The sequence below is a fragment of the Garra rufa genome, chromosome 5 (assembly GCF_049309525.1).
Source record: "Garra rufa chromosome 5, GarRuf1.0, whole genome shotgun sequence".
Lineage (NCBI taxonomy): Eukaryota > Metazoa > Chordata > Actinopteri > Cypriniformes > Cyprinidae > Garra > Garra rufa.
Window position 1 is genome coordinate 9,129,741 of NC_133365.1, and position 24,701 is coordinate 9,154,441.

The following is a 24,701-nucleotide window of genomic DNA, read 5'->3' on the forward strand; positions in this document are numbered from 1 at the left end:
CGTCCGAGGAAACATTTCTATGAGAATCTTAAAGAATTGATGTTTCTTTCTTGTGGAGAGCACCCTTTTCTCCTGTTTTATTATTAGTAGCTTGAGCATTTTATTCAACTTCGAGTCATACCCGTCTCATATCTTAATGAGGAAACGTCTTGAGGAGCCTTGGTTGTGTTGAGGTTGAAGAATTTGTGCCTTATTGTGACTACTGATACCATCAAAACTCTACAATTCAGAATGTTTGTAACGAGACATGATCATTTTGGATCATTTGGGAAAATTATGCAAAAATGTTATGCAATTGCTGGTTTGTCGTGTTAAAACACCTCAGCACCTGACCGGAACTGACAGATAGCTCGTACGATTTCATATTTATGTAGTCTGTGACTATTTAGAGCGATAGCAATACGTTTGTAAAGGTAGAAATAGTCGGCTGGCTGCCACTGAAATGTGCTGGAACTTATATATGATCACTAAGGCCAGTTTTACACTAGTATTTTTACACATCTTTTCTATCCTTCATTATTTACCCAGAAGCCCCTTCCAAGTATCTCGTTTCCACCTGCCAGCTTTATTTCTGAAGTGAAGTGGCTCTGAATTCTTGTAAAATGTTGCACTAGATGTGGATCTGGGAGAATGTTCTATAGAGCTCAAAGCTGTTTGTTGTAGCTGTTCAAATGTATATAACATGCTAATTTATAGATAAATCAGTGAGGCTGAGCTTTATCCAAATATCAGCACTAATGGCTAATGGAAGTGCTTTTGCACAGCTTGTGAGAGAAGTGAAGGAGCATCTGTGATGTTCAACACTGAGAGAAGCAGATCTGTCTGCAGAACGTGTTTGTGAGATGGCAGTGGTCCAGAATTTCATCATTTGACTCGAATTTCATAGCAATGGCCATTGAATGTAATAAAAACAGCTGTTTCAGGTGTTCACCTCATTATGAGAATGCATATGCATAAAGGAAACGTCTCGGTCCTTCATCTTCTTTACGCAGATGATCATTTCTTGTTTTCATTCCTTTGATTTTGGAGTGAAAAGCACCCAGAGGGTTCGCCCTTTCGCCACAGTGTTGTAGCGTAATTGCATAATTCTCTGTCGGGGTGTTGTGCAGCCAAATGACTTCCTGTTTAATTATTCAAATTAATATGCGCATTAATGATCTGCCTATAACTGCATGCTGTTTCTCCTCAGATCGATCCGATGAGCAGTTCTCGTGGGACTCTCGTGTCCCGTCTGCACTACGTACGCGCGTTTCTTCTTGTAAATAACGGCAGCACTTTAACGTTTGTGTGAAGGTTGGAGGAATTCATTGGGAGCCTGTAAACCTCGAGCTCTGAGCGCCGACAATCAGAGGAAGGTGGTGTTTGAGGATCTCTGCGATTGAATGTGTTTGTCGTCTGACTCGAACTTGTGATTGAAGTACTAACGATAGCCGAGCTTTGCCTATAGCGTAGCATCGCCACGACGCGCTTTCATGCAAGTTCCTTACAAAAGTTTATAATGAACTATTAAACTGCTTTTTTTTATTGAAATACGAAACAATTATGTCTACTGCAACATGTCACTGTCATTGTCACAAATAAAATTTCTTCCATTCCCAGTGTCTTTGGTGATTAAGGGTGAAGCTCATTTCTTCAAATGATGCTATACTAGCTGTCACCAAATCTTGGATTTAGTCTTTTTTACTTGTCTTCCTTGAATTAGCACAAGTTTTGCTTCTTTTTGGAGCTGATTGATCAAAGGGCTCATTGATCCAAGCTTATGCTCCTCAGTTTTTAAGGGGAGCCACTGCAGGCAAAAATGCTGTTTTTTCATGAACCTGTCAAGTTGGAGATTTTGGGCTTTTTAGTTTTTCATAAAGTGTTGTTTTTTTAGACTAGTGGAAAGAAAACATCCAAAAGACACTGTTAAGTGTTTCTTTTATAGCACTTTATCTATTTGCGTCAATAGATTTCAATCACAATACACATTTTTAAAGGCCGTTTTCTCAAAATGAGTTTTTTCTCCTACACTGAGCCATCAATCTCCACTTCAGTAGCACTAACACACACCAAACTTTACATTTTTATTCCTGTCTATATCCTGAAGGTTTTTACAGAGGGATTTTTTCATATAGAATTTGCTTAATTTTATATAACAAATTATTTTGTTTTCTGTCTGTTTTATCTGAGTTACGTAGTGACAAAATGAGATTCTGTAAAAACATATGACTCTAATATGTCAAAAAATATTAAACAAGAATTTTGAAACTGACTTCATCCAGTTTTTAGATTTTTGTACTAGAAATGTATGCATATTAGCGCATATTTCATTAAATAATGACTCATTTGCATATTTAAACCAAGCATTTAATACAAAACTTGTAATACAAAAAATGTTTGCAATGATCAATGTAATCAATTAACTGGGTAAGTAAGGAGATAACTATTAGTTATTTTTTTTTACCCTATTCAGTGTCTCGCCTTAACTAAAAAACAAACATTTTGTCTCAAAAACTGAGGTGCATGAGCTCAGATCAAAGAGGGGTATGATCAGCTCCAAAAAGAAACACAAAACCTATGCTAATTCAAAGAAAAGTTGATGCAAAGATTCAGTATTTGGCAATAATATGTAACCCTGGACCACATATTAACCAGTCAAAAATACACTGTATGGCTCAAAATGATCAACTTTTCTTTTGTGCCAAAATCATTAGGATATTAAGTAAAAATCATGTTCCATACAGATGTTTAACTTAATTTTTGATTAGTAATATGCATTGCTAAGAACTTCATTTGGACGGCTTTAAAGGTGATTTTCTCAATATTTTGATTTTTTTGCACCCTCAGATTCCAGATTTTTAAATAGTTGTATCTCAGTCAAATATTGTCCTATCCTAACAATCCATACATCAGTGGAAAGCTTATTTATTCAGATGATGTATACATCTCAATTTTTAAAAAACTGACCCTTATTACTGGTTTTGTGGTCCAGTCAAAAAAAAAGTACAAAAATGATCTGTCTGCAAGTTTGAGTCTAATGTGGTAACATTAACTAGCATTTTTGGGGAAAAGAAAATCCTCTCTGGGTCAAAATGACAAGAACACATGGTTAAATGTCCTTCTGATAACTTTTCTTTCAATCAAAATACACATTTCACAACACAATCTCATGTACTCATTTACTTTGATCATTATTCGTAGTAATAACATTATATAATGGATGTTTTTTCAGTAAATGCTTTAAATAGGCAGACAATCAGAGGAAGAAGGTGTTTGAGGCAGTGTTTGTTGTCTGACTCAAACATGTAATTGAAATACTATCAATGCTTAATGTGTATCGAGGTGGAAGGAAAATAAAAGCACATCAAAAAAGTCTGTAGTCTGTTTTAGTCCAATGCGTAACATTAACTAGCATTTTTGAGGGAAAAAAGTCCTCTCTATGTCAAAATGACTGAAAATCAAAAAACATATTTCACAAAACAATTCTTTTCCTAATGTATTTTGATCATTATAAGCATAATTAGAGATTTATATGTATATTTTGTGGGCTGGTCATTTTTGAACAGGAACACCACAAATGTACTGCAGTGGGAGAAAAGTGTATCAAGGTAAGAGAAAATAAAACCCAAAAAGTAAACAAAATTTTTTTATTTTTTATTTTTTTTTTTTTGTTCAGTGTGAGAACATTAACTAGCATTTTTGGGGAAAAGAAAATCCTCTCTGGGTCAAAATGACAGAAACACAGGTTAAATGTTCTTCTGATTTGTTGAACTTTTCTTCCAATCAAAATATATTTCACCAAACAAGTAAAATTAGCAAAGGAAATAAGTAAATTTAATGTGCAGTTAGAGCTTGATGAGTAATTTCTATTTAACTATTTTAAGTTTATTCTACAATCCTCAAGTACAAATCTACTCACGGTTTGTAAATTTTACCCAAACATCATAGCACTGAAAAAAATGCCATTAAAGCATACGGTTCACTTACAAACGTACGTAAGCAAGTAGACAGCTCCTTATTGTTTTTAAGGTTATATGCTGACTCAATGTAGTTACTAACCAAATGAACAGAGACCTCAATACTGGCCACATGATACCCAATGACGTGAATCAGTGAATAGTTTTTGAGTATGAATAGGTCATTTTGAGTAGAAAATGAACTCTAGATGTTACAAAACAGCAAGTTATTTAACCTAACAACAAAAAGCAACCATAAAACAGTGTAAATACATCTAAAAAATAGCCATAAATGTAACTGTGTTAATTAGTAATGCCCAAGTGCATGATAGGAACAATGGGAACATGACTTGAACAATATTTACTTTGTAAAAATAACAAACAATTCCAAGTAAAATATACTTAAAAGTTTACATTTTAAATTCTACAATCGTTGTATGTATTTTTTTAAATTAAATACTAATATTGAATTTACTCCTTTTTTTATTTTTGCCTGAAATCAATTATTTTATGTGGAAATGACATTTGTTTTTCTGTATTATTTACCACAAAATCATTTTCACCAGTGTGGACATTCAAAACATTACGTTTTTTAAATGTTTAAAAAGTGTTATTTCTTGCTTATATGAATGCTACATTACATGAACGTTACGTTTTATCATTTTGCAAACATAATAGGAACGTTACTTTTGAACGTTCTCTGAACCATCTGAAACAAGTAATAACATTTAAGAACGTTAGATCAACGTCCAACTAAAACGTTTCAAAAACGTTCCATAAACGTTTAAAATATAGCCTATAATGTTTTTGTTCTAACGATTTGCGAGTGATTCTCAGGTTTTTTACTGTTGGCAAAAAAAATATAAATGTGAATATAAGACTGAACATTTCTATTGCAATATTCATTATGTTGTCAGGTTACTATGAGGTAAATTAAAATCACTTCATACTATAATGATCGCCATTAACTTTATTAATAGAGAACAAGTTGTTCCTCTTGTTCCTTGCAAAAGCGTTGCTGCTGTGCTGCGTTTGGCCGGAAGAGGTCGCAACCGTGTTGCACGCTTCCGCTTCAAAACACGCGTCATATCCTGCTAAAGTTCAACGCGGGTTCTTGCTAACACGCAGAGTTTGAGATGAGCGGAATAAATATATTACTTCGCCATTAATAACTTTATTAGCTACACATTTAGTTGTTATTGTTATTGAAGGCGCTCGAGTGAAGCTTTGCTAAGATGGGAGACGATCCGGACTCTATTCCTGAGAGAGAGATGAAGGTGGGACACTTAACGTTACCGGCTATTATGACTCTTATTATTATTATTACTATTATTATTATTAATGTAAAATCATTCTGAGGCAGATAAAGATGATATATGTTTATGGTGTGTGAGTTCATGTGCCTCCACGGTGTGTTTACTTTCTTATTCTTATGAATTGATGTAGTTTTATTTTTATAAAACAATGCTAGTCATAATTAAGTGATTAAATATGCAGGTATATTAGTACTGTATGTCTTTAGCACACGAAGTAAGAACATAAACACATGCTGGAGGTTATTAAGTGTCGTATTTGTCTGTTTATCACTTCATGCGTCATGAGCTTTATCTTGACAGCATGATGGAGCAGATAGAGTTTCACATGAGATTATCTGCGTTATTTATTAATGTTTCACTCAGTTTGGAGGTGTTTGGGATGTTACACAAGTGAATGCACATCAACCCATGCTTCTTTAGATTTAATGCCAGTCATGTTGTGAAATGAAAGTGAAAGCTGTGAGATTGAGAGACACACCTGCAACAGGTGTGTTTACGAGCTGATTGTTTTTCTGTTGTGTGTTTTCAGTGTGACATGTTGTGCTCATGACACTAAACATTGTGTTATTCAGGGGCCAGTTGTTCAAAAGTAAAAGCTGATTGGATTTTGAATTTTGAAAATGGGTTGTTCTAAAGGGAAAAAAGGATTCTGAATTCGGATTAGATCACAAAATCCAATTTTAGTTTTGATCTGGATTAATTCCCCTAGTTTATGATGTTCAAAACGTTTTAGTAAGATTAAGATGCTTTGATTAAAAAAAAAAAATGTTTTTTTCTGATACCAGCAAAAGGGTAGATTTCAGGAATAAAAATGTATTTAATAGTTTTTACATTTTAACATGTAATATATCCCAAAACAGCTGTAAATATAAAAAGTATTATATTCAATTTAAAGGTGTTTTTTTTTTAGAGATGGTCCAGTCAGTAGTATTTGCAATGCAAACTAGAATGCAAAACTTTGGCTTTTTTCCCTCACATTTTTATTCCATCACCATGTCCCTTTAGGTGCTCTCTGTAGAGCACTAGTAATACAGATTTAAAAAAAAAAAATCTAAAAAATGTGTGTCTGGATCAGAGTGATCCATTACATTTTTCTTTTAGAAACCGGCACAAAAGTAAGATCCTGGGTTGCAAAAAATGGGATTTCCAAATCTGGATCATTCTGATCCAGGTTAAAGCTTTTGAACAACTGAACCCGGGTTTTATGCTGGTCTTAAAAAGTTTTAAATCGCCTTTCTGCAAATTAAAACAAAGGTCTTAGAGCAGAAAGTCTTTATAAAGTCATGGAATTTGCCAAAAAATAATTTTTATCTTTCTCAACATTTTGTCTTGTTTTCCAAAACAAATACTGAAATATCTTTAAATTAATATATATTTACTTGAGATGCGAACTGAAGATATAAAGTCTTGTTTTCTGAAAGATTGAACACAATTGTAAAAAGGTTTATGCTTTAAACAAGAAACAACAGATCTATTAATGGAGTATGAAAACTAGTTTTCCCTTTGAATTTAGATGCGTTTGGCCTATATTTGTTCTCAGTTTTATCATGAATTCTCCTCCATTTAATCAGTTTCTTATAAAACAAGAAGGTAATTTTGCTTCTCACGTAAATGTATCTTGATTGCACTGGGAAAAAAAAGAAAAAGATACAGTAAAAGTTTTGTTGTAAAGGGAAAAACGATGCATCAAGAGTCTGGGGTGAAAACATTTTGAATTTGAAGATCAGGGTAAATTGAACTTATTTTGTCTTCTGGGGAAAATGTAAGTATCTTCTGTAGCTTCTGAAGGGCAGTACTAAATGAAAAAAAAATCATGTTTAGGTAAAACACGAAAAATATTCACATCCTCTTTCTGTTCAAAAGTTTACATCCCTGGCTCATAATGCATCATGTTTTTTTTTTCTTTTGAAGCGTCAGTGAGTGTTTGAACCTTCAGTGTGAAAAAATGGATCGCAAAATCATACAGTTATTGTTGGAAAGGGTTCAAATACACAGAAATGCTGAAAATCCACAGAATTTGTGGGAACTGAAGGATTTGTCTAAAGAGCAGTGGGCAGTTTAACTGTTCAGAACAAACGAGGGACTCATGAACAACTATCACAGAACAAAATAATAGCTGTGGATCACTCAGTAAACTTTTGAACAGGGTCTTTTTTATAAATTCAACTCTTATTTTCTTATTGTGGACTATACGTAAACATATTTTACATTAAATGTCTTATTCAGGTCAGTGCTAAATAAAAAATAGCATGCATTTTGCAAGTTCCCTTTTATTTCAGTAAAATAATTAACATTTAACAGATTCTGCATGGTGTATGTAAACTTTGGACTTTAACTGTAGATGTGCTCTTCTGTGTTCTTCAGGACTTCCAGTTCCGTCAGATGAAGAAGATCCGCGTGTTTGAGTCGTCCGCGGATCTTCCCAAGGAGCGCTCCAGTCTCCTCAACATCTCTAACAAATATGGTCTGACGTTCGCTGGAAAAGACAGGACACTGAAAGTGTTCTGGACGAGGGACGTGATCGCAGCCGGCCGTCTGGAGGGAAACCCCAATGACACGGGTAAGAACGCATGAACCCTGTGCTGCGCTGTGTCTGAGCTCAGACTCATGTGTGTCTTATGTGTGTCTCATCAGTGGAGTGCTCCAGTGCTGTCATTGTGACCGTCGACATGGCAATGCATCACATAGCTCTGAGCAGCGACGAGCTCACGCTGTCTGTGTGCGGGACGGGGGACGCCGCGGAGCTCACGATGGACTTCTACGATGTCCGCACCTTCCTCAACAAGGTCATTCAGCTTTCCTAAAACTACTTCAACTGTGCTTTCATTTGTTTCCTCCTCAAGCAGCTCTTCATGTTTAGTTTATGTTTTAAATCTAAAAGTCAACATGCATATCTGCAGCTGAAGCAGTGGAGTGATGTGGCTTGTACTTCAGTTAAAGGAGTAGTTCACTTCCAGAACAAAAATTTACAGATAATGTATTCACCCTCTTGTAATCCAAGAAGCTCATGTCTTTCTTTCTTCAGTCGTAAAGAAAAACATTTCAGGATTTCTATGGTGCTCCGAGTTTGAACTTCTAAAATGCAGTTTAAATGCGGCTTCAAATGATCCCGAATGTGGTTGTAAACGATCCCGTTTTTGTTTTTTGTTTTTTACAATTTATATACTTTTTAACCTCAAACGCTCATCTTGACTTGCTCTGCCTAAACTGTTTTTTTCCAATTCAAGTTCGGGTATATCGAAAAACTCCCATCTCAATTTCTCCATCAACTTCAGAATCGTCCTACAACACTGTTTTACCTTTTTTGTGAAGGGTGTTTGATTTTCTTTGTATGTTCACTTTGCAAACACTGGGTTGGTACTTCTGCAGCGATGTAGGATGATTTTGAAATTATTTTTGAAGTTGAGAGAGACAATAGTTGAGGCAGAGCAAGACAAGACGAGCGTTTGAGGTTGAAAAGTATATAAATTGTCATTTAAAAAAAAAAAAGATCGTTTCACTAGATAAGACTCTCCTTCCTCGGTTAGAATTGTTTACAACTGCATTTAGGATCGTTTGAAGCCACATTTAAACTGCATTTTGGAAGTTCAAACTCGGGGCACCATAGAAGTCCACCATGAAGAAAAAAGTGTTTTCCTCAAAAAACCAGTGTTGTTTTCGTCAACGATGACGAAATCATTTAGTTAACGCAACTTTTTTTAATGACGATAACGAGACGATGACGAGATAAAAATGGCTCGTTGATGACTAAAACATGACGAGACGTGTGTGAGTTTTCGTTGACGAGACGAGAGTAGACGAAAATGTTAGTGGGTGGTCCGTCAGACGTTTAAAATGCACGACATTTCTGCTTATTTTGCATGCCAATTAAAACCTAAAAAGTATCTACCGGTATGGCAAGCCATTTTAGCATTAAATACTATTTGCCATACTAGTATGGCAAGCCGTTTTAGCATTCCATCCTTGTTTGGTTACGCCCCCCAACTGGTGTGCAGCGCACAACGTGCTCAACACGTTACACTGTTGTCACTCAGACAGACAAACGATTAACCATGATGGCGGCAGTTTGCACATTATTTCAAATATGTCTTTTATGTCTAAAACCATTCCTTCATTATTGTAATTGTTGGTGAAAATAGTCAATCGTCGGAAGCTCACATTGTGTTGAACTATAGATCTGCTATTTTCACAACTTATTAGTGACACAACCCAACAGCAAAATACTTACTGACCTACATTAATTTGTTAAAAGACTACTTTTCCCCCCTTTTTTGACTAAAACTAGACTAAAACCTTTTTGACTTTTCGTCGACTAAAATTGGACTAAAACTATCACATATAGAAGTGACTAAAATTTGACTAAAACTAATAAGCATTTTAGTCCAAAAGACTAAGACTAAATCTAAGATGGTTGTCAAAAACAACACTGCAAAAAACATCATTTCTTTACGACTAAAGAAAGAAAGACATGAACACCTTGAATGAAAAAGGGGTGAGTATATTATCTGAACATTTTTGAACTACTAATGCATAATAGTGAACTACTTCTTTTAATGATAGTCCAGTCACATTGTTTCAAAAGCAGATTCACAGAAATATATGGAAAAATAACAGAATCATTAATGCAAACTTAAAGCTATTATACTTCATTTTAGACCAGTACATTCTTATTTTTATAATTCAATTATTATTCGTTCTTATTATAAATTATGCATAATATTATATGGGATTATTGTCTAGTAAAATTAAATCCCCTCAGAATACAAAATATTGAAGAATAAATATTGAAATTATGGTAACACTTTAGAATAGGTAACACTTATTCACTATTAACTACGACTAATTAGCATGCATATTACTAGAAGATTAGCCATTTATTAGTACTAATTAAGCACATATTAATGCCTTATTCTACATTCCTAATCCTACCCAATACCTAAACCGAACAACTACCTTACTAACTATTAATAAGCAGCAAATTAGGAATTTATTAAGGGAAAAGTCGTAGTTAATAGTGAATAAGTGTTACCTATTCTAAAGTGTTACCAAAATGATTATTGTCTGTTTTGAGGATCAAGAGTGTGAACACCAGAGTGTTAATGCATGCATGTGTGTGTTTGCTCCAGCAGAACAGACAGGACAAGCGTCCCTTCACCTCTTTCAGACCCGCAGCCGCTGCAAACACCCTGGTCCAGGATCTGAAGTGGAGTCCTGTGGACGCGTCCCGTCTAGCCATGTGTCTGTCTGACGGCAGTATGATGGTGCTGGACGTTCAGGACTCCGTCAGTGTGGTCGCGCAACTTCCTGCCTCCACGGGAATCACATGCGGTCAGTGGTTACTCTGTGCTGTATTTATTCTCACAGTGCTAACCTTGAGTCAATCTATTGAAGTTATCAGTCCCCAGATATCTAGAGCTCTTGTTATTCAGTGTCTCTGACCATATTTTTAAGCATGTTTATTTATCATCTTGTAGTCTGCTGGAGTCCCAAGGGGAAGCAGGTGTCTGCTGGGAAAAAGGACGCTACAGTGGTTCAGTTCACTCCTGTAAGTCTGTACACAATCGTTTATGATGAACAGATCTTGAGATCTTCACTTTACCAAGAATGATGACTAAAATGATAACTATAGTAATTTAAACATGCACTGCAGTTTTGTCATCTGCTGCTTTCAGTGTTTGAGCTCTTTAAAGCTGGATGGACTCTGACTGGCTGTCAGTGTTTTTATCATTCATTAGTAGGGATGTAACGATATTGTAAATATCATGTCTCGATATTGTCATGATCAAGGCAAAAAGATTGCCTTTTTTTTTTTTTTAGATATCATAGTAAATATTGTATTGTGGACTTCACATTGTGAAATTAATGTATCATGAGATTTTAATATTGTCATATTCCTATTCATTAGCTATAAAAACAGTTTTCTCAAAGTGGTTATAGTAATATAGTTTCTTTGTTTTAGCAATTATTAAAACTTGTGTTTAGTCCAGTGTCTAATGTCTTTGTGTGTTTGTGTCTCAGAACTTACAGGCCAAGAAGGTGATTCCCTGTCCCAACTTCTACAGTCAGGATCACCCTGTCAAAGGTACAACAGCTCCGATTTAGATTTACTGTTCTCTTACAGTTACTGTATTCATGTATACATGGGACATCAGCGCTAATCAGCCTGAACTTCACCACAACTTTAACCCCTGACTTTGGCTTGTGAATTGGTTTTGATCATAATGAGACTGCAGTTTCAATATTATCAATCAAAAATCTAAGTTGGCTGTGCTTGTTTGGCCATATATTTTGTAATTGTATAGAACCATGACTGAAATAATACAGATATTTATAATAAAAACAAGGTTTCTGGAAGTGTTAAAAACATCCTAAAAATCTTAATTAGAAAGGGTCCTGTAATTAAGGCCTAAAAGGGTTTTAGCAGAAAATTTTAATGTCATGGCATTAAATGTTGCATGCACTGCAAAAAATGAATGTTCTTTCTCAGTAATATTTTCCAGTACAAATATCTAATCTTCCTTAAATTACGATACATTTACATGAGATGCACAAATTCACTTTGATACATTTCTCAGTTAACAAGAATTCTTCTGTCATCTTCTGTCATTTTGCTTCTCTGGTAAATGTATCTTGATTTAAGAATCTTTAGATATTTGCCCTGGAAAACAAGACAAAATACTGAGGAAGAACATTTTTTTTTTTTGTAGTTGATCAGAAGGTACTATAAAAAGTTATTTCCATATTTTAGTTAAGCTTTTTTTAACTGGTCTTAAAATGATCTTATTAAATGTATCTTATCATATTTTGAATTAAAACCCAGCTTTTGTGAATTGACAAATTGCACTGAGCTACACTGCTGTTCAAAAGATTGGGAACAGTACGATTTTTCATGTTTTTTAAAGAAGTCTGTTATGCTCATCATTTATTTGATCAAAATGCAGAAAAAAATATAAAATATTATTGCATTTTAAAATAATTTTTCTATTTTAATATACTTTTAAAATGTAATTTATTTCTGTGATGCAAAGCTGAATTTTCATTAGCTATTACTTCATTATTCAGTATCACACAATCCTTCAGAAATCATTTTAATATGCGATTTTGATACTGTTGTGTTGCGTAATACTTTTTTGGAACTTGTAATACGGACAGGTTTCTTTAATGAATAAAACTTTTAAAAGAACAGCATTTATTCAGATAGAAATCTTTTCTAACAATTTAGGTCTTTACTATCACACTTTATCAATTCAACACATCCTTGCTGAATAAAAGTATTAATTTCTTTCAAACAAAGAAATAAAGAATATATTTACTGACCTCAAACTTTGAACGGTAAAAAAGTTTTCAGTTTCGAATAAATGCTGTTCTTTTTAATGTTTAATTCATCAAAGAATCCTGAAAAAAGTATCACAGGTTCCAAAAAAATCTTAAGCAGCATAACTGTTTTCAACATTGACAATAAATTAGCATAAAATTATGATTTCTGAAGGATCCTGTGACACTCAAGACAAAAAAAATTAATTAATTCTATTTTAAAGTATATTAAAATAGAAAACTACTATTTTAAATTGTAATAATATTTCACTTTTTTTCTTTGTTTAAATCAAATAAACAGCCTTGATGAGCAAAAAAAAACATTAAAAAGCTTACTGATCCAATTTTTTAAACAGCAGTATATATCGCAATTTCAGTTTTATTTCTATTAATCGTGCAGCCCTATCACATCACTCTCTGTGGTAGTGTGAGAAGTGAAAAACATAGGTGAACATCAGTTAGAGAAACCATTGTCTGTTTGTTTGGAAGGTAACGACTATCGAGAGACAGAAATGTCCAACTGCGTATTAAGTCCATGTTTATTTACAGTCATTTTTATACCAGATGCACATTTCATCTTGTTTGAGTCAGTGCTGATGTCTGTGATGTGTGTGATCCGCAGTGCTGGACGTGTTGTGGTTGAGCACGTATAACTTTGCAGTGGCGTACGCAGCGGCTGATGGCTCTCTGGAGACGCCGCCGGAGCTGGTGGTTGTGTCATTGCCTGTGAGTTACTCTTACAAATCAGACATTACAAACCCTTTCAGACAGGACTGTGCTGACAATGTGTCAACTGTGTGTGTATCAGAAAAAGGATGAGAAGAGAAACGAGCGCTATCTGAACTTCAACGACCTGGTGTACGGCACCTGCACTGAGAGGCAGCATCACTACTACCTGTGCCATGTCGAAGACTGGTGAGACTTGTCTACATGTCCTGTGCTCTGCATGAGCTTTGTTAGTCCTCTAGCCAGTCAGGATGTCAGTTGACATAAATTTAAATGAAACTGATTTCTCCTGCACAGGGATCTGGTTTTGGCTGCATCGGCTGCTGCTATTGAAGTCAGCATCATTGCTAAACAGGAGGACAAGGTAAACACACGCCAGCATGGGTCATTATCGTAAACTAAAGCTAAAATCATAAAAAACTAAATTGTAATCGTTTGTTTTTTTTTTCTAACTTGTATGAATTTCTTTCATCTGTTGAACACAAAAGAAGGTATTTTAATGAATGTTGGGAGCCAATCCGTTGATGGTAGCCATTGACTTCTATAGAATGGAAAAAATACTATGGAACTTTTTTTTTACTTTGTAGCACGGGTACTCCCAAATTCAAAAAGCTAGGAGCACCAAAAAAAATTTAGGAGCACCCAATGAATATTAAGGAGCACCACAATTGCCAATTGTGACCCTGGACCACAAAACCAGTCTTAAGTCGCTGGGGTATATTTGTAGCAATAGCCAAAAATACACTGTATGGGTCAAAATTGTTGATTTTTCTTTTATGCCAAAAATCATTAGGAAATTAAGTAAAGATCATGTTCCATGAAGATTTTTTTGTAAAATTCCTACTATAAATATATCAAAATGTAATTTTTGATTAGTAATATGCATTGTTAAGAACTTAATTTGGACAACTTAAAGGTGATTTTCTAAGTATTTTGATTTTTTTTGCACCCTCAGATTCCAGATTTCTAATAGATGTAACTCGGAAAAAAATATTGTCCTATCCTAACAAACCATACATCAATAGAAAGCTTATTTATTGAGCTTTCATATGATCTTTACATCTCAGTTTTGTAAAATTTAACCTTATGACTGGTTTTGTGGTCCATGGTCACAATTGAGCAGAAAAGCCAGCACTCGTCCTGGCATTTTTTTTTTTTTTTTTTTTTTAAATGTAATGCACCGATCTTGATTTTTCAAGGCTTATTCTGATTGTCCATGATTTACAAGTAAATGGGCTGATTCTGAAAGCCTTTTTTTAAATATTTATTTTATGCCTTAAGAAAGAGACAAGAATGAATGAAAATATGAGTACATGAACAGGATTCTCTATTACTGGTAGAGCCATTTAAATTATAGGCAACCACTGCATTTTTAAACAATCTGCAAATAATGTACTTATGAGATTGCAAATAAGTGCAGTGTCCGTGAGTGCAAGGGTGTAACTTTGGTTTGAGAAGTGGGGACGGAGGCTTGACCTCCGAACAGCCTAGATATGTTATGTAGCCTAAGTATAAAAATAATATATTACGCTGTTTATAGCTTTTATAGCTAAAGTGATGTTGTGTGCAGGTGAATTGGGAGCTGTGGTGTCTGGAAGACGCCAGTCGAGCAGAGCTTCCTGTCACAGATAACAGTGAGGACACACTTCCTGTGGGCATGGCCATCGATTACACCAGCCAGGAGGACATACATCTGTGTAAGAGCTCCTATGGTGCTTGCAGGCATACCTTAATAACATACCTTGCGTATGTAATCTTTTTAACCAGGGTCTTTTTTATGAATTCAACTATGATTTTGGACTATATGTAAATGTGTTTCATGTGAAATTTCTAATTCAGGCCAGTAGTAAATTAAAAAACAACATACATTGTGTATGATCCCTCTTATTTTGGTCAAATAATTAACACTTTGCTGATTCTGCAAGGTCTATGTAAACTTTTGACTTCAACTGTATTTGTTTATTTAATGCCTTTGATTTGACCATTGCAATTTGTTAATATTAATATTTGTTTTATTTTGATTAATTATGCATCCCCATTTGTTTATATTAAAGTTGCATTCCATGTAAATAATTATTAGCTCTTTGTCAACTCATGAACCCTGTTTTGTAAACATAGTGTTGTCATAGAAACTGCTTGTTTGTTTTATGTGTAGTCACTTGTTTTCTTGCATCCTCAGCTGATGAGAAGAGGTTGCCTCCGGCTCCGACGCTGATGCTGCTGTCTACAGATGGAGTTCTTTGTCCCTTCTCTTTACTAAACCTCAACCCAGGGGTCCAACAGCTGACCGTGGCTGCCGTCCCGCTGCCCGAGGACGGAGAGAGAGCTCCTGCTGCCAGTAAGACCGCAATCATGCGACTCGCTCTGTCAACGTTTAAAGCCCCTGATATACTCGCAGCACACTTTGTTCTTCACTTAATAGTCAAAAAGTTGGTAATAACTTAGCAGTGGTATACTGTTAGCAAACATCTCAACACATTTTAGATGGAAATGTTCTGATCTAAGTCGAATGATTTGCGTTCTGTGCTCTAAGTCCTGGTCTGTAAAGGTATTGTTCTTCGGAGTGTGAATCGCAAATCATTTGTTTCAGATCAGGATTTTAGAGGATCAGCTTTTTTCTGATTTTAATTTTTTTAAACAGTAGAGAATATCAAACCATTAAGGAAGTACAGTTATAAAAACAAAACAAAGAAAAAAGAAAGTATGCACAAATACAATTTTCTTATGAAAATTAACCGCGTAAACTTTAGTAGTAACACTTTGCACATGCTTCACTTTATTTTTGCCCTTTTTATTAGTATATCTTTATCTGTTCCTCTTTTTTTTTTTTTTTTAATGAAAGTCGTTGTTTGATAAGTGAGATCTCTAATTGAAGTTCTTTGAAAATCAAAAAATTAGTGCTTGAAAAGTCCTTGAAAGTCCTGGAATTAAATTTTACAGTATCTGTATGAACCCTGTAAATATATGCTGCACACTTTGCTCTCAGTAACAAACACAATAAAATGACAGCAGTGAGAAAACAGCAGTTAAGAAAGTGTCTAATAATAGTGATGTGGATATGTTTGCTCCAGCTTTAAATTCATTGCTTCAGTCAGCTTAGGTCATGTTTATATTGCGCTTTATACACTAGATTGATTAAAGCAAGCATTAAACATGGAAGAAAAATGTCAGTGTGACTTTTAATTAGAATTACACTTTAGTTGCAGCTCTTTAAAGTCTTTATAGTTTTACACGCCTGACCTTAAAATGGACTGAACAGAAAAAGTAAACCGTAAAACCTAGAATCATGATTTCGAAGTGCAGTGTTTGCTGTCCAGTAACTTTGTGATTTAACACACTTTGTTTCAGAATCATCCTTGTCCTCTTCTGCTCCCGCCTCTGCACCGTCCTCCATCTTCTCATCCTTCCCAGCATCTTCTAGCACAGCCCCGCCCCCAGCCGCCTTATCCTTCACAGCCCCACCCCCAGCAGCCCCTGCTGCTGCCTCCTCGGCCCCGCCCATCTCAGCATCCTCCGCAGGTTTCTCCTTCTCTCTTCCTGCTCTGGGCTCCACCGGCTCTGGAGGCTTCTCGCTGGGCTCCTCCATGGCTGGTTTCTCCTTCGCCCCTCCCAAACCCTCCTCAGAGGCTGCTGCCTTCTCCTTCACTTCCTCCTTAGCTCCAAAGGAGGTCATCAGTGCTCCAACAGCCATTCCTCCTCAGCGTCCGCCTGCCATGTCTCCCATCATCAGCGGCCCCAAAGCGCCAGCGGAGCCTGCAACACCTGCCGTCAGGATGAACCTCACTGACAGGTGAGTGTGTGATCTTGGATATTACGTTCCTGGATATTCCTGAATGATGAGCTGAAATTGACGTGTTTTGTGGCAGGTTTCTGGCGGTAGACTCTCTGGCATCAGTCTCATCGACTGTCCAGCCGTTTTCTTTGACCTCCACACCCAAACCTGCAGCAGTGGAGATCAGTGGTCCAATGACAGCAGCTCTCAAACCAGCTGCCCCTGCAGGTACATGTTCACCTCACACCTTCTCCATCCAGGCCTTCACCCCTTCAGCTTTTTCATAGAGCATTTATGAAATGCACATAGGATAGGATTTGATTCAAAATTTTGACCTACATCAAAAGTGATGAACAAATCATTAATTATTAAAGCCAAAACTAATGTGAAAATTGATGTGAAACAGATTATTTTTAATGCATACTTATGACAGATGAACATGTATACAAACTTTCTGCAGTTATGCTGTATATACCAGTAATTAAGCATCTAATATGTGACCCTGGACCACAAAACCAGTCATAAGGTTAAATTTTACAAAACTGAGATGCATACATCATATGAAAGTTCAATAAATAAGCTTTCTATTGATGTATGGTTTGTTAGGATAGGACACTATTTGGCCGAGATACATCTATTTGAAATCTGGAATCTGAGGATGCAAAAAAATCTAAATACTGAGAAAACCACCTTTAAAGTTGTCCAAATTAAGTTCTTAACAATGCATATTACTAATCAAAAATGACATTTTGATATATTTACAGTAGAAATTTAAAAAAAAATCTTCATGGAACATGATCTTTACTTAATTTCCTAATGATTTTTGGCATAAAAGGAAAATCAATAATTTTGACCCATACTATGTATTTTTGGCTATTGCTACAAATATACCCCAGCGACTTAAGACTGGTTTTGTGGTCCAGGGTCACATATGGTTTATTAAAATGTAATCTAAATAGACATTTAAATAGCATTTAAATAGTGTTAATAACATTATATGCACATGAGTAACCACTTCGTGATCATTTTGTTGTTGAAATTAAATTCTGAGGATAATCTGAAATAATCTGATAATTTCTGAAAAAATAAAAATAAAAATAGATTTTAATGCATTACATTGATCCAAAGTGTCGGTAAAGACGTTTGTAATGCTACAAAAGATTTCAAATAAATATTGCTCCTTCTGTCCATCAAAGAATCCTGAAAAATAAAAGGTCATGGTTTCCACAAAAATATTCAGCAGCACAGCTGTTTTCAACACTGGTGATAATCAGAAATGTTTCTTGAGAAGCAAATCAGCAAATTAGAGTAATTTCTGAAGGATTATGTGACGCTGAAGACTAAAAAAACACTTTTTAAAATTTTTTACAACATTACTATTTTACTGTTTTTGAACAAATAAATGCAGCTTTGGTGAGCAGACGAGACTTTTAAAAATATTAAAAAATCTTAATTATTTCAATTTGGTAGTGTTTGTTACAGAATTAAAATTAATACTTTATTTTACACAATATGTGACCCTGGACCACATCTATACATCATCTGAAAGCTGAATAAATTTCAATTGATGGACAATATTTGGTTGAGATACAACTATTTGAAAATCTGGAATCTGAGGGTGCAAAAAAAATCTAAATATTGAGAAAATTGCTTTTCAAGTTGTCCAAATAAAGTTCTTAGCAATGCATATTACTAATCAAATATTAATATATTTACATTAGGAAATTTACAAAATATCTTCATGGAACATGATCTTTACTAAATATCCTAATGATTTTTGGCATAAAAGAAAAATCTATAATTTTGAGCAGACCTGTGCTACTTATGACTGGTTTTGTGGTCCAGGGTCACATATATGCATTTAAACAGTGCCGTGTTTCTTTCAACCCATTGAAGGGTATTTCTAAATGTTCTACACTTGTTTGTATGCACTTTATTGTATTTAATATGATAATTTCCTAAGTTGTTGTACGTACACGTTAAGGATAATTCGACACAACTTTAGGCCCCTACAGTGAATAGAGATGCAGAATTAAAGTGTGTGACTTTGTCTCTGTTGTTGATGTAGTGTTGACTCGGGTCGCCCAAAGCAGTGCTCCTCCCGTTGCTCCGCTGAAACCAGCCGCAGTCGCTCCTCCTGCGACCAGCACTCCATCTGCACAGGTACAGCTTTTTGAAGACTAGCATCAGAGAGGTTTACTCTCAGGTGTCCTGCATGGACTAATCTGAAGTGTGTTTGCATGTTTTGTGGCAGACTGTTTCTGTGAAAGCACTGGAGAAACATCTGCAGCAGAAGAGAGATTCTGACCCTGTCATGACTGGAATACTGGAGGAGGTAGAGTACAATAATCATGTTTACATCTCAATGCCTGTTATACTGATGCTGACTGAGCGCCTGCTCTGTTCGTTGCTCAGATCGGACACTTTGAGAAGGAGCTGGATGATCTAAAGACTCGCTGCAGAAATGCTGATTTCAGAGTGGGCAGCACAGACAACATGAAAGACCTGAGGAAAGACTCAGAGAACTTAAACACCTTCACAGTGGAGATCAAAGAAACCACAGAGGTACGACATGCATTTTAGAATTTTAGTTCTTCTTTCTTGGAAATTCAGAGAAAATGTGAACATTTTGATAGTCATTTAATGGCTAATTTTGATAATCTAGTGAATTAAATGTCCCAAATAAAGTTAAATGATCACAAACCAAACAATGAGATTGTTCATAATTCAAAGACAGCCTCACATAATGAAACACCTGAGTTGCAAATAGCTCAGACTTAGAGCAGGTAAAGCAGTGTTTGCATTCATTTTCTAGGTTGTTGTGGCCCATGATAGTATAATCTGTCTTGCCACAGTTTCATGCGGCAGAAATATTTTCACACCTCTCGTAATAAAAAAACAAGATCTCTAATGTTGTGTTTTGCACCATTGCTTTAGCACAACATGTCAAACTAAAAGTGAAATCAAAGTATGGCTTTATCAAATTGCAAAAATATTGTGTTTATGCTGATATTAGCTGTTTTAGGCCTGTCGTGACAGCTGACTTCCAAAGCCTTTTCATATTCTTCATATTCTGTGTGATCGTTTGTTCACAGCAGTGACAGAAAGGGCAATATGTGACCCTGGACCACAAAAGTCATAAGTAGCACGGGTATATTTATTGTTAGCCAACAATAGATTGTATGGGTCAAAATAATTGATTTTACTTTTATGCCAAAAATCATTAGGATTTTAGGTAAAGATCATCATGTAAATATACTTTGTATATTTCCTACAGTAAATATAAAAAAACTTAATTTTTCATTAGTAATATGCATTGCTAAGAACTTCCTTTAAAAAGATTTTGTCGACACATGAAAGTTTTTATCGATAAATGGCATTTTCATCAAGTCAATTTTGAAATGCTAAATATTTTTCAGCATAAAATCCTTGGATGGAAAACTGGCTATTATAATCATTTTAATCCCTGTTTCGAAACAAAGCAATCGATCTACAGGTGTAATAGCACCCTTAAACTGATTTCCAAGTGCATTTTTAACTTTCTAAACCATATGATTACTTTCTTGTGGTACAATATTTGAACTAATTATTTAAGTCATTTGAAAGATTATGGTTCAGTTAGGTCTATATAGTACAAAAATTATAATTATCTGATTACTCGATCGACAACAATCAACAGATTACTCAAATACCAAAATAATCATTACTGACAGCCCTATATGAATGCATGTCTGACCGTGTCTAACTGTTGAACGCAGTCTCTTCACGGGGACATCAGCATGCTGAAGACCAGCCTGCTGGAGGGTTTCGCTGGAGCGGAGGAGGCGCGAGCTCAGAGTGAATTAAACCGAGACAAAGATTACCTCCAGCTGCTCTACAAGAAACCACTAGACCCCCGGCGAGAGGAGCAACTGAAGGTCTCGTCCACCTCCGATAGTTTGATCACCATATGGAGTGATGGCGTGTGCTGAATGTTTGTTTTTGCCACAGGAAATTCGCCGTTTGTACCAGTACGTGAAGTTCGCCATGGAGGACGTGAATGCCGTTTTGGATGTGGAGTGGGAGAAGCACTTGGAGAAGAAGAAGAAGCAGAGGTCAGCATGTGTAATATTGTCTTTTTTATTCATTGTCTGTTCTTCTGTACGGTTGAGTATCAGTGTTTGCTCCCGCAGGCACATGATCATCCCAGAGAGAGAGGCTCTGTTTGCAGCGCTGGCCAATAATCTGGACATCATCAACCAGCAGAAGCAGCGTCTGGAACGGCTGGAGAGTGATCTGCACAAGCTGCGGCTCTACAGAGGGACGCCAGTGTGGAGCATCACCAGCCAGACGCCCTCCACACCCTCAGGACAGAGGTAAGAGCACATGTGTGCCACACAGGATGTCAAGTCTGACATCACACATCACCTCTTTCGTCCCTTCCAGGTTCAAATGCTCTATCAGATGATGCGAGAAAGCAACAAACTGTGCCAATTATACACTCAAATGTGATCATAACACTACTAAGTAGTAAGGTGTGAGAACCCTGTATAACACAATGGTTTTTACAACAGCATTGAAAAATAAGGTGGATAGTGTTATATCCACTGTGGGTTGAGGCTTAATCTGTGATAAATATATTAATATCATATGATATAGTTAAGCAATATAAGCCAGAAAATAAACAAATAATGCAAACATCCTGCAGGCAAAAAGCTCAATGAGCTTTTTGATGAGCCAAAAATAGAAACAATCATTTTAATGTTTAAATTCTCGAGCCATATGGCTCTTCATCAGGCAGCTCTTCATTCATTGAAGTCTGTGTTAAATGTAGACTTGCTTACAGAATAATATTATTTGCACAAATCGAAATACTTGCATGAATTTGTAACGTTTACAGACTAAGATGTCAGTTGTGCCGTGAGGGTAAATGCGTCTCGAATGCACTGAACAACATGCGTTTGACAGGAAGGCTGACAATGTAGGTTTATGATTTAGTTTGAAGCACTTTATACGAAGTGTGTCCTTTATTTTTATTTTTTTCAGAAGTCATAATCAGCAACTTCTTCATCAGCTTAAACCTTTTATCAGTTTCTGTACTGCTCTGATTTGAAAATGAATTACTTTTAGTCTGTTGTTTATCGGAGATAACATGTTCATATGTTCTGTGTGTTTTACAGTCTGGACAGTGAACTGGAGAGTTTGAAGGATGCTCTTCTGAAGGCCAGTCTGGAAACCGCACCCAAAGCTCCTGCAAAATCCCCATGTAAGAGCTTTTGTTCCTCTTTGATGCATGAGCTGTTCACCACAGTTTGGTCCAGCATGTAATGTCCAAAAGTGAAAGAGATTGTTCTTGTCATTAGATTCGAGCCACTTCTGCTTACACATGAGTTGCACTGCATTGTTAATCTGAACGCATCTGTAATTGACGTGTGTGTGTGTGTGTGTGTGTGTGTGTGTGTGTGTGTGTGGTGTGCGCAGCTAAAATGACCCCAGCCAAACAGTCTCAGCTGAGGAACTTCCTGTCAAAGCGACAGACTCCTCCGGTGCGCTCCACAGCTCCAGGTACGTCACCATAACCATAAGATAAAGCTGAAGTCAAAAGATTACATACACCTTGCATTATCTGCAAAATGTTAAATATTTTACCAAAATAAGAGAGATCATACAAAATTCATGTTTTTTATTTAATACTGCCCTCAATAAGATATTTCACATAAAAGGTGTTTACATATAGTCCTCAAGAGAAAATAGTAAATTAGTTTATAAAAATTACCTCTTTCGAAAGTTTACATACGCTTGATTCTTAATTCTGTGTTGTTGTTGTTTGAATGATCCACAGCTTTTTTTTTTTTCCATGAGTCCCTTGTTTGTCCTGAAAAATCCTTCAGGTCACACAAATTATGTTTTTTCAGCATTTTTGTATATTGGAACCCTTTCCAAGAATGACTGTATGATTTTGAGATCCATCTTTTCACACTGAGGACAACCGAGGGAATTATTACAGAAGGTTCAAAAGCTCACTGATGCTTCAGAAGGAAAAACTATGCATTAAGAGCCAACTTTTTGAATTTGAAGATCAGAATAAATGTAACTTATTTTGTCTTCTGGGAAACATGTAAATATCTTCTTTAGCTTCTGAAGACCAGTACCAAATGAAAAAATTTTTTTTTTTTGGCAAAATAAGAAAAAACACAGTATTAAAAAAATCAAGCGTATGTGAACTTCAGTCATTTCAATTAAATTTAACTTCTATTTTCTCTTGTAGACTATAAGTAAACGTCTTTTATGTGAAATATATTATTCAGGTCACTACTAAATAAAAAAACCACATGCATTTTGTATGATCCCTCCTATTTTGGTAAAATAATTCACATTTTGCAGATTCTGCAAGGTGTATATAAACTTTTGACGTCAACTATATTTTATTGTAGACAATACACGCATGCACACTGCTATATGTTTCTCATATGTGACCCTGGACCACAAAACCAGTCTTAAGTCGCTGGGGTATATTTGTAGCAATAGCCAAAAATACATTGCATGGGTCAAAATTTTTGATTTTTCTTTTATGCCAAGAATCATTAAGAAATTAAGTAAAGTTCATGTTCCATGAAGATTTTTTGTAAAATTCCTACTGTAAACCTATCAAAATGTAATTTTTGATTAGTAATATGCATTGTTAAGAACCTAATTTGGACAACTTTAAAGGTGATTTTCTCAGTCTTTTTGATTTTTTTTGCATCCTCAGATTTCTGATTTCAAATAGATGTATCTCAGCCAAATATTGTCCTATCCTAACAAACCATACATCAATAGAAAGCTTATTTATTGAGCTTTCATAAGATGTATAAATCTCAGTTTTGTCAAATTTAACCTTATGACTGGTTTTGTGGTCCAGGGTCACATATGTGATTATACATGAAGAGCTCAACGTGTCTCTCTGTCTCTCAGCCAACCTGTCGCGGTCGGCCTTCCTGTCTCCTCAGTTCTATGAGGATCTGGATGAGGTGAGCTCCAGCTCGTCTCTGTCTCAGCCTCTGGAGCCCGAGGACTCGCTGGCCGTGGCCGAGGAAGAGGACGAGCCGACACCAATCCCGGTGATGACGCATGCTATCCCGCGACATCCTACAGTGGTCCGGACGCCCTCCATACAGCCGGGCTTCGGTATGCAGTCCAGTCCATTTAGCAGAGTCCAGAGCGGCCCCATACCCGTCATCAGCCCTGGTGAGGCTCAAAACGCACCTGAACGTTTTCTTGGTGATGTTAACAGTCTTTACAACATCTTTTGAATGTGTTGCAGTTCCGAAGATAAACATGGACAGTGCTGATAGTACAGCGTTAGCCACAAAAACAGTCAAGCATGGAGCTCCGCCCACAGAGAAGACCACGCCCAGTACAATCCCCGCCCCTCAGGCTGCAGGAAGAGCCGCGCTCAGCAGACACATGACCAGCCAGAAACCAGGTACAAACACGTCCTTCACAGTAGTGTTACAGTATGCCGGTAAAAAGATATCGCGATACCGTGCTTTCAAAAACAGTACGATTCCACATTTTACCAGTACTGGTACTTTAAGAATCCATTTTGATAAGAGCCATATTTCCTGAGTAAATCACTGTTTATTTAGAACCCTATGATAATCACAAAGCAGAAAATGC

At 36.0% G+C, this 24,701-nt stretch overlaps 1 protein-coding gene across 2 annotated transcripts in view; it reads left to right on the forward strand.

Annotated features, from left to right (window-relative positions):
- Positions 1–5,035: 5,035 nt before the first annotated feature.
- Positions 5,036–24,701, forward strand: part of nup214 (nucleoporin 214) — a 58,106-nt gene continuing 38,440 nt past the window's right edge. For both annotated transcript variants that reach the window (XM_073840555.1, XM_073840556.1), the window contains exons 1-23: positions 5,036–5,212; positions 7,616–7,811; positions 7,886–8,037; positions 10,381–10,579; positions 10,726–10,796; positions 11,270–11,333; positions 13,188–13,291; positions 13,374–13,480; positions 13,589–13,655; positions 14,862–14,988; positions 15,471–15,629; positions 16,640–17,081; positions 17,158–17,291; positions 19,132–19,226; positions 19,318–19,398; positions 19,479–19,628; positions 20,822–20,980; positions 21,054–21,157; positions 21,236–21,418; positions 22,223–22,308; positions 22,524–22,607; positions 23,997–24,269; positions 24,346–24,507. In XM_073840555.1, the coding sequence (XP_073696656.1) occupies positions 5,171–5,212; positions 7,616–7,811; positions 7,886–8,037; positions 10,381–10,579; positions 10,726–10,796; positions 11,270–11,333; positions 13,188–13,291; positions 13,374–13,480; positions 13,589–13,655; positions 14,862–14,988; positions 15,471–15,629; positions 16,640–17,081; positions 17,158–17,291; positions 19,132–19,226; positions 19,318–19,398; positions 19,479–19,628; positions 20,822–20,980; positions 21,054–21,157; positions 21,236–21,418; positions 22,223–22,308; positions 22,524–22,607; positions 23,997–24,269; positions 24,346–24,507 (3,241 nt within the window). In that variant the 5' untranslated portion in view covers positions 5,036–5,170. The remainder of the gene's footprint in view (positions 5,213–7,615; positions 7,812–7,885; positions 8,038–10,380; positions 10,580–10,725; positions 10,797–11,269; positions 11,334–13,187; positions 13,292–13,373; positions 13,481–13,588; positions 13,656–14,861; positions 14,989–15,470; positions 15,630–16,639; positions 17,082–17,157; positions 17,292–19,131; positions 19,227–19,317; positions 19,399–19,478; positions 19,629–20,821; positions 20,981–21,053; positions 21,158–21,235; positions 21,419–22,222; positions 22,309–22,523; positions 22,608–23,996; positions 24,270–24,345; positions 24,508–24,701) is intronic.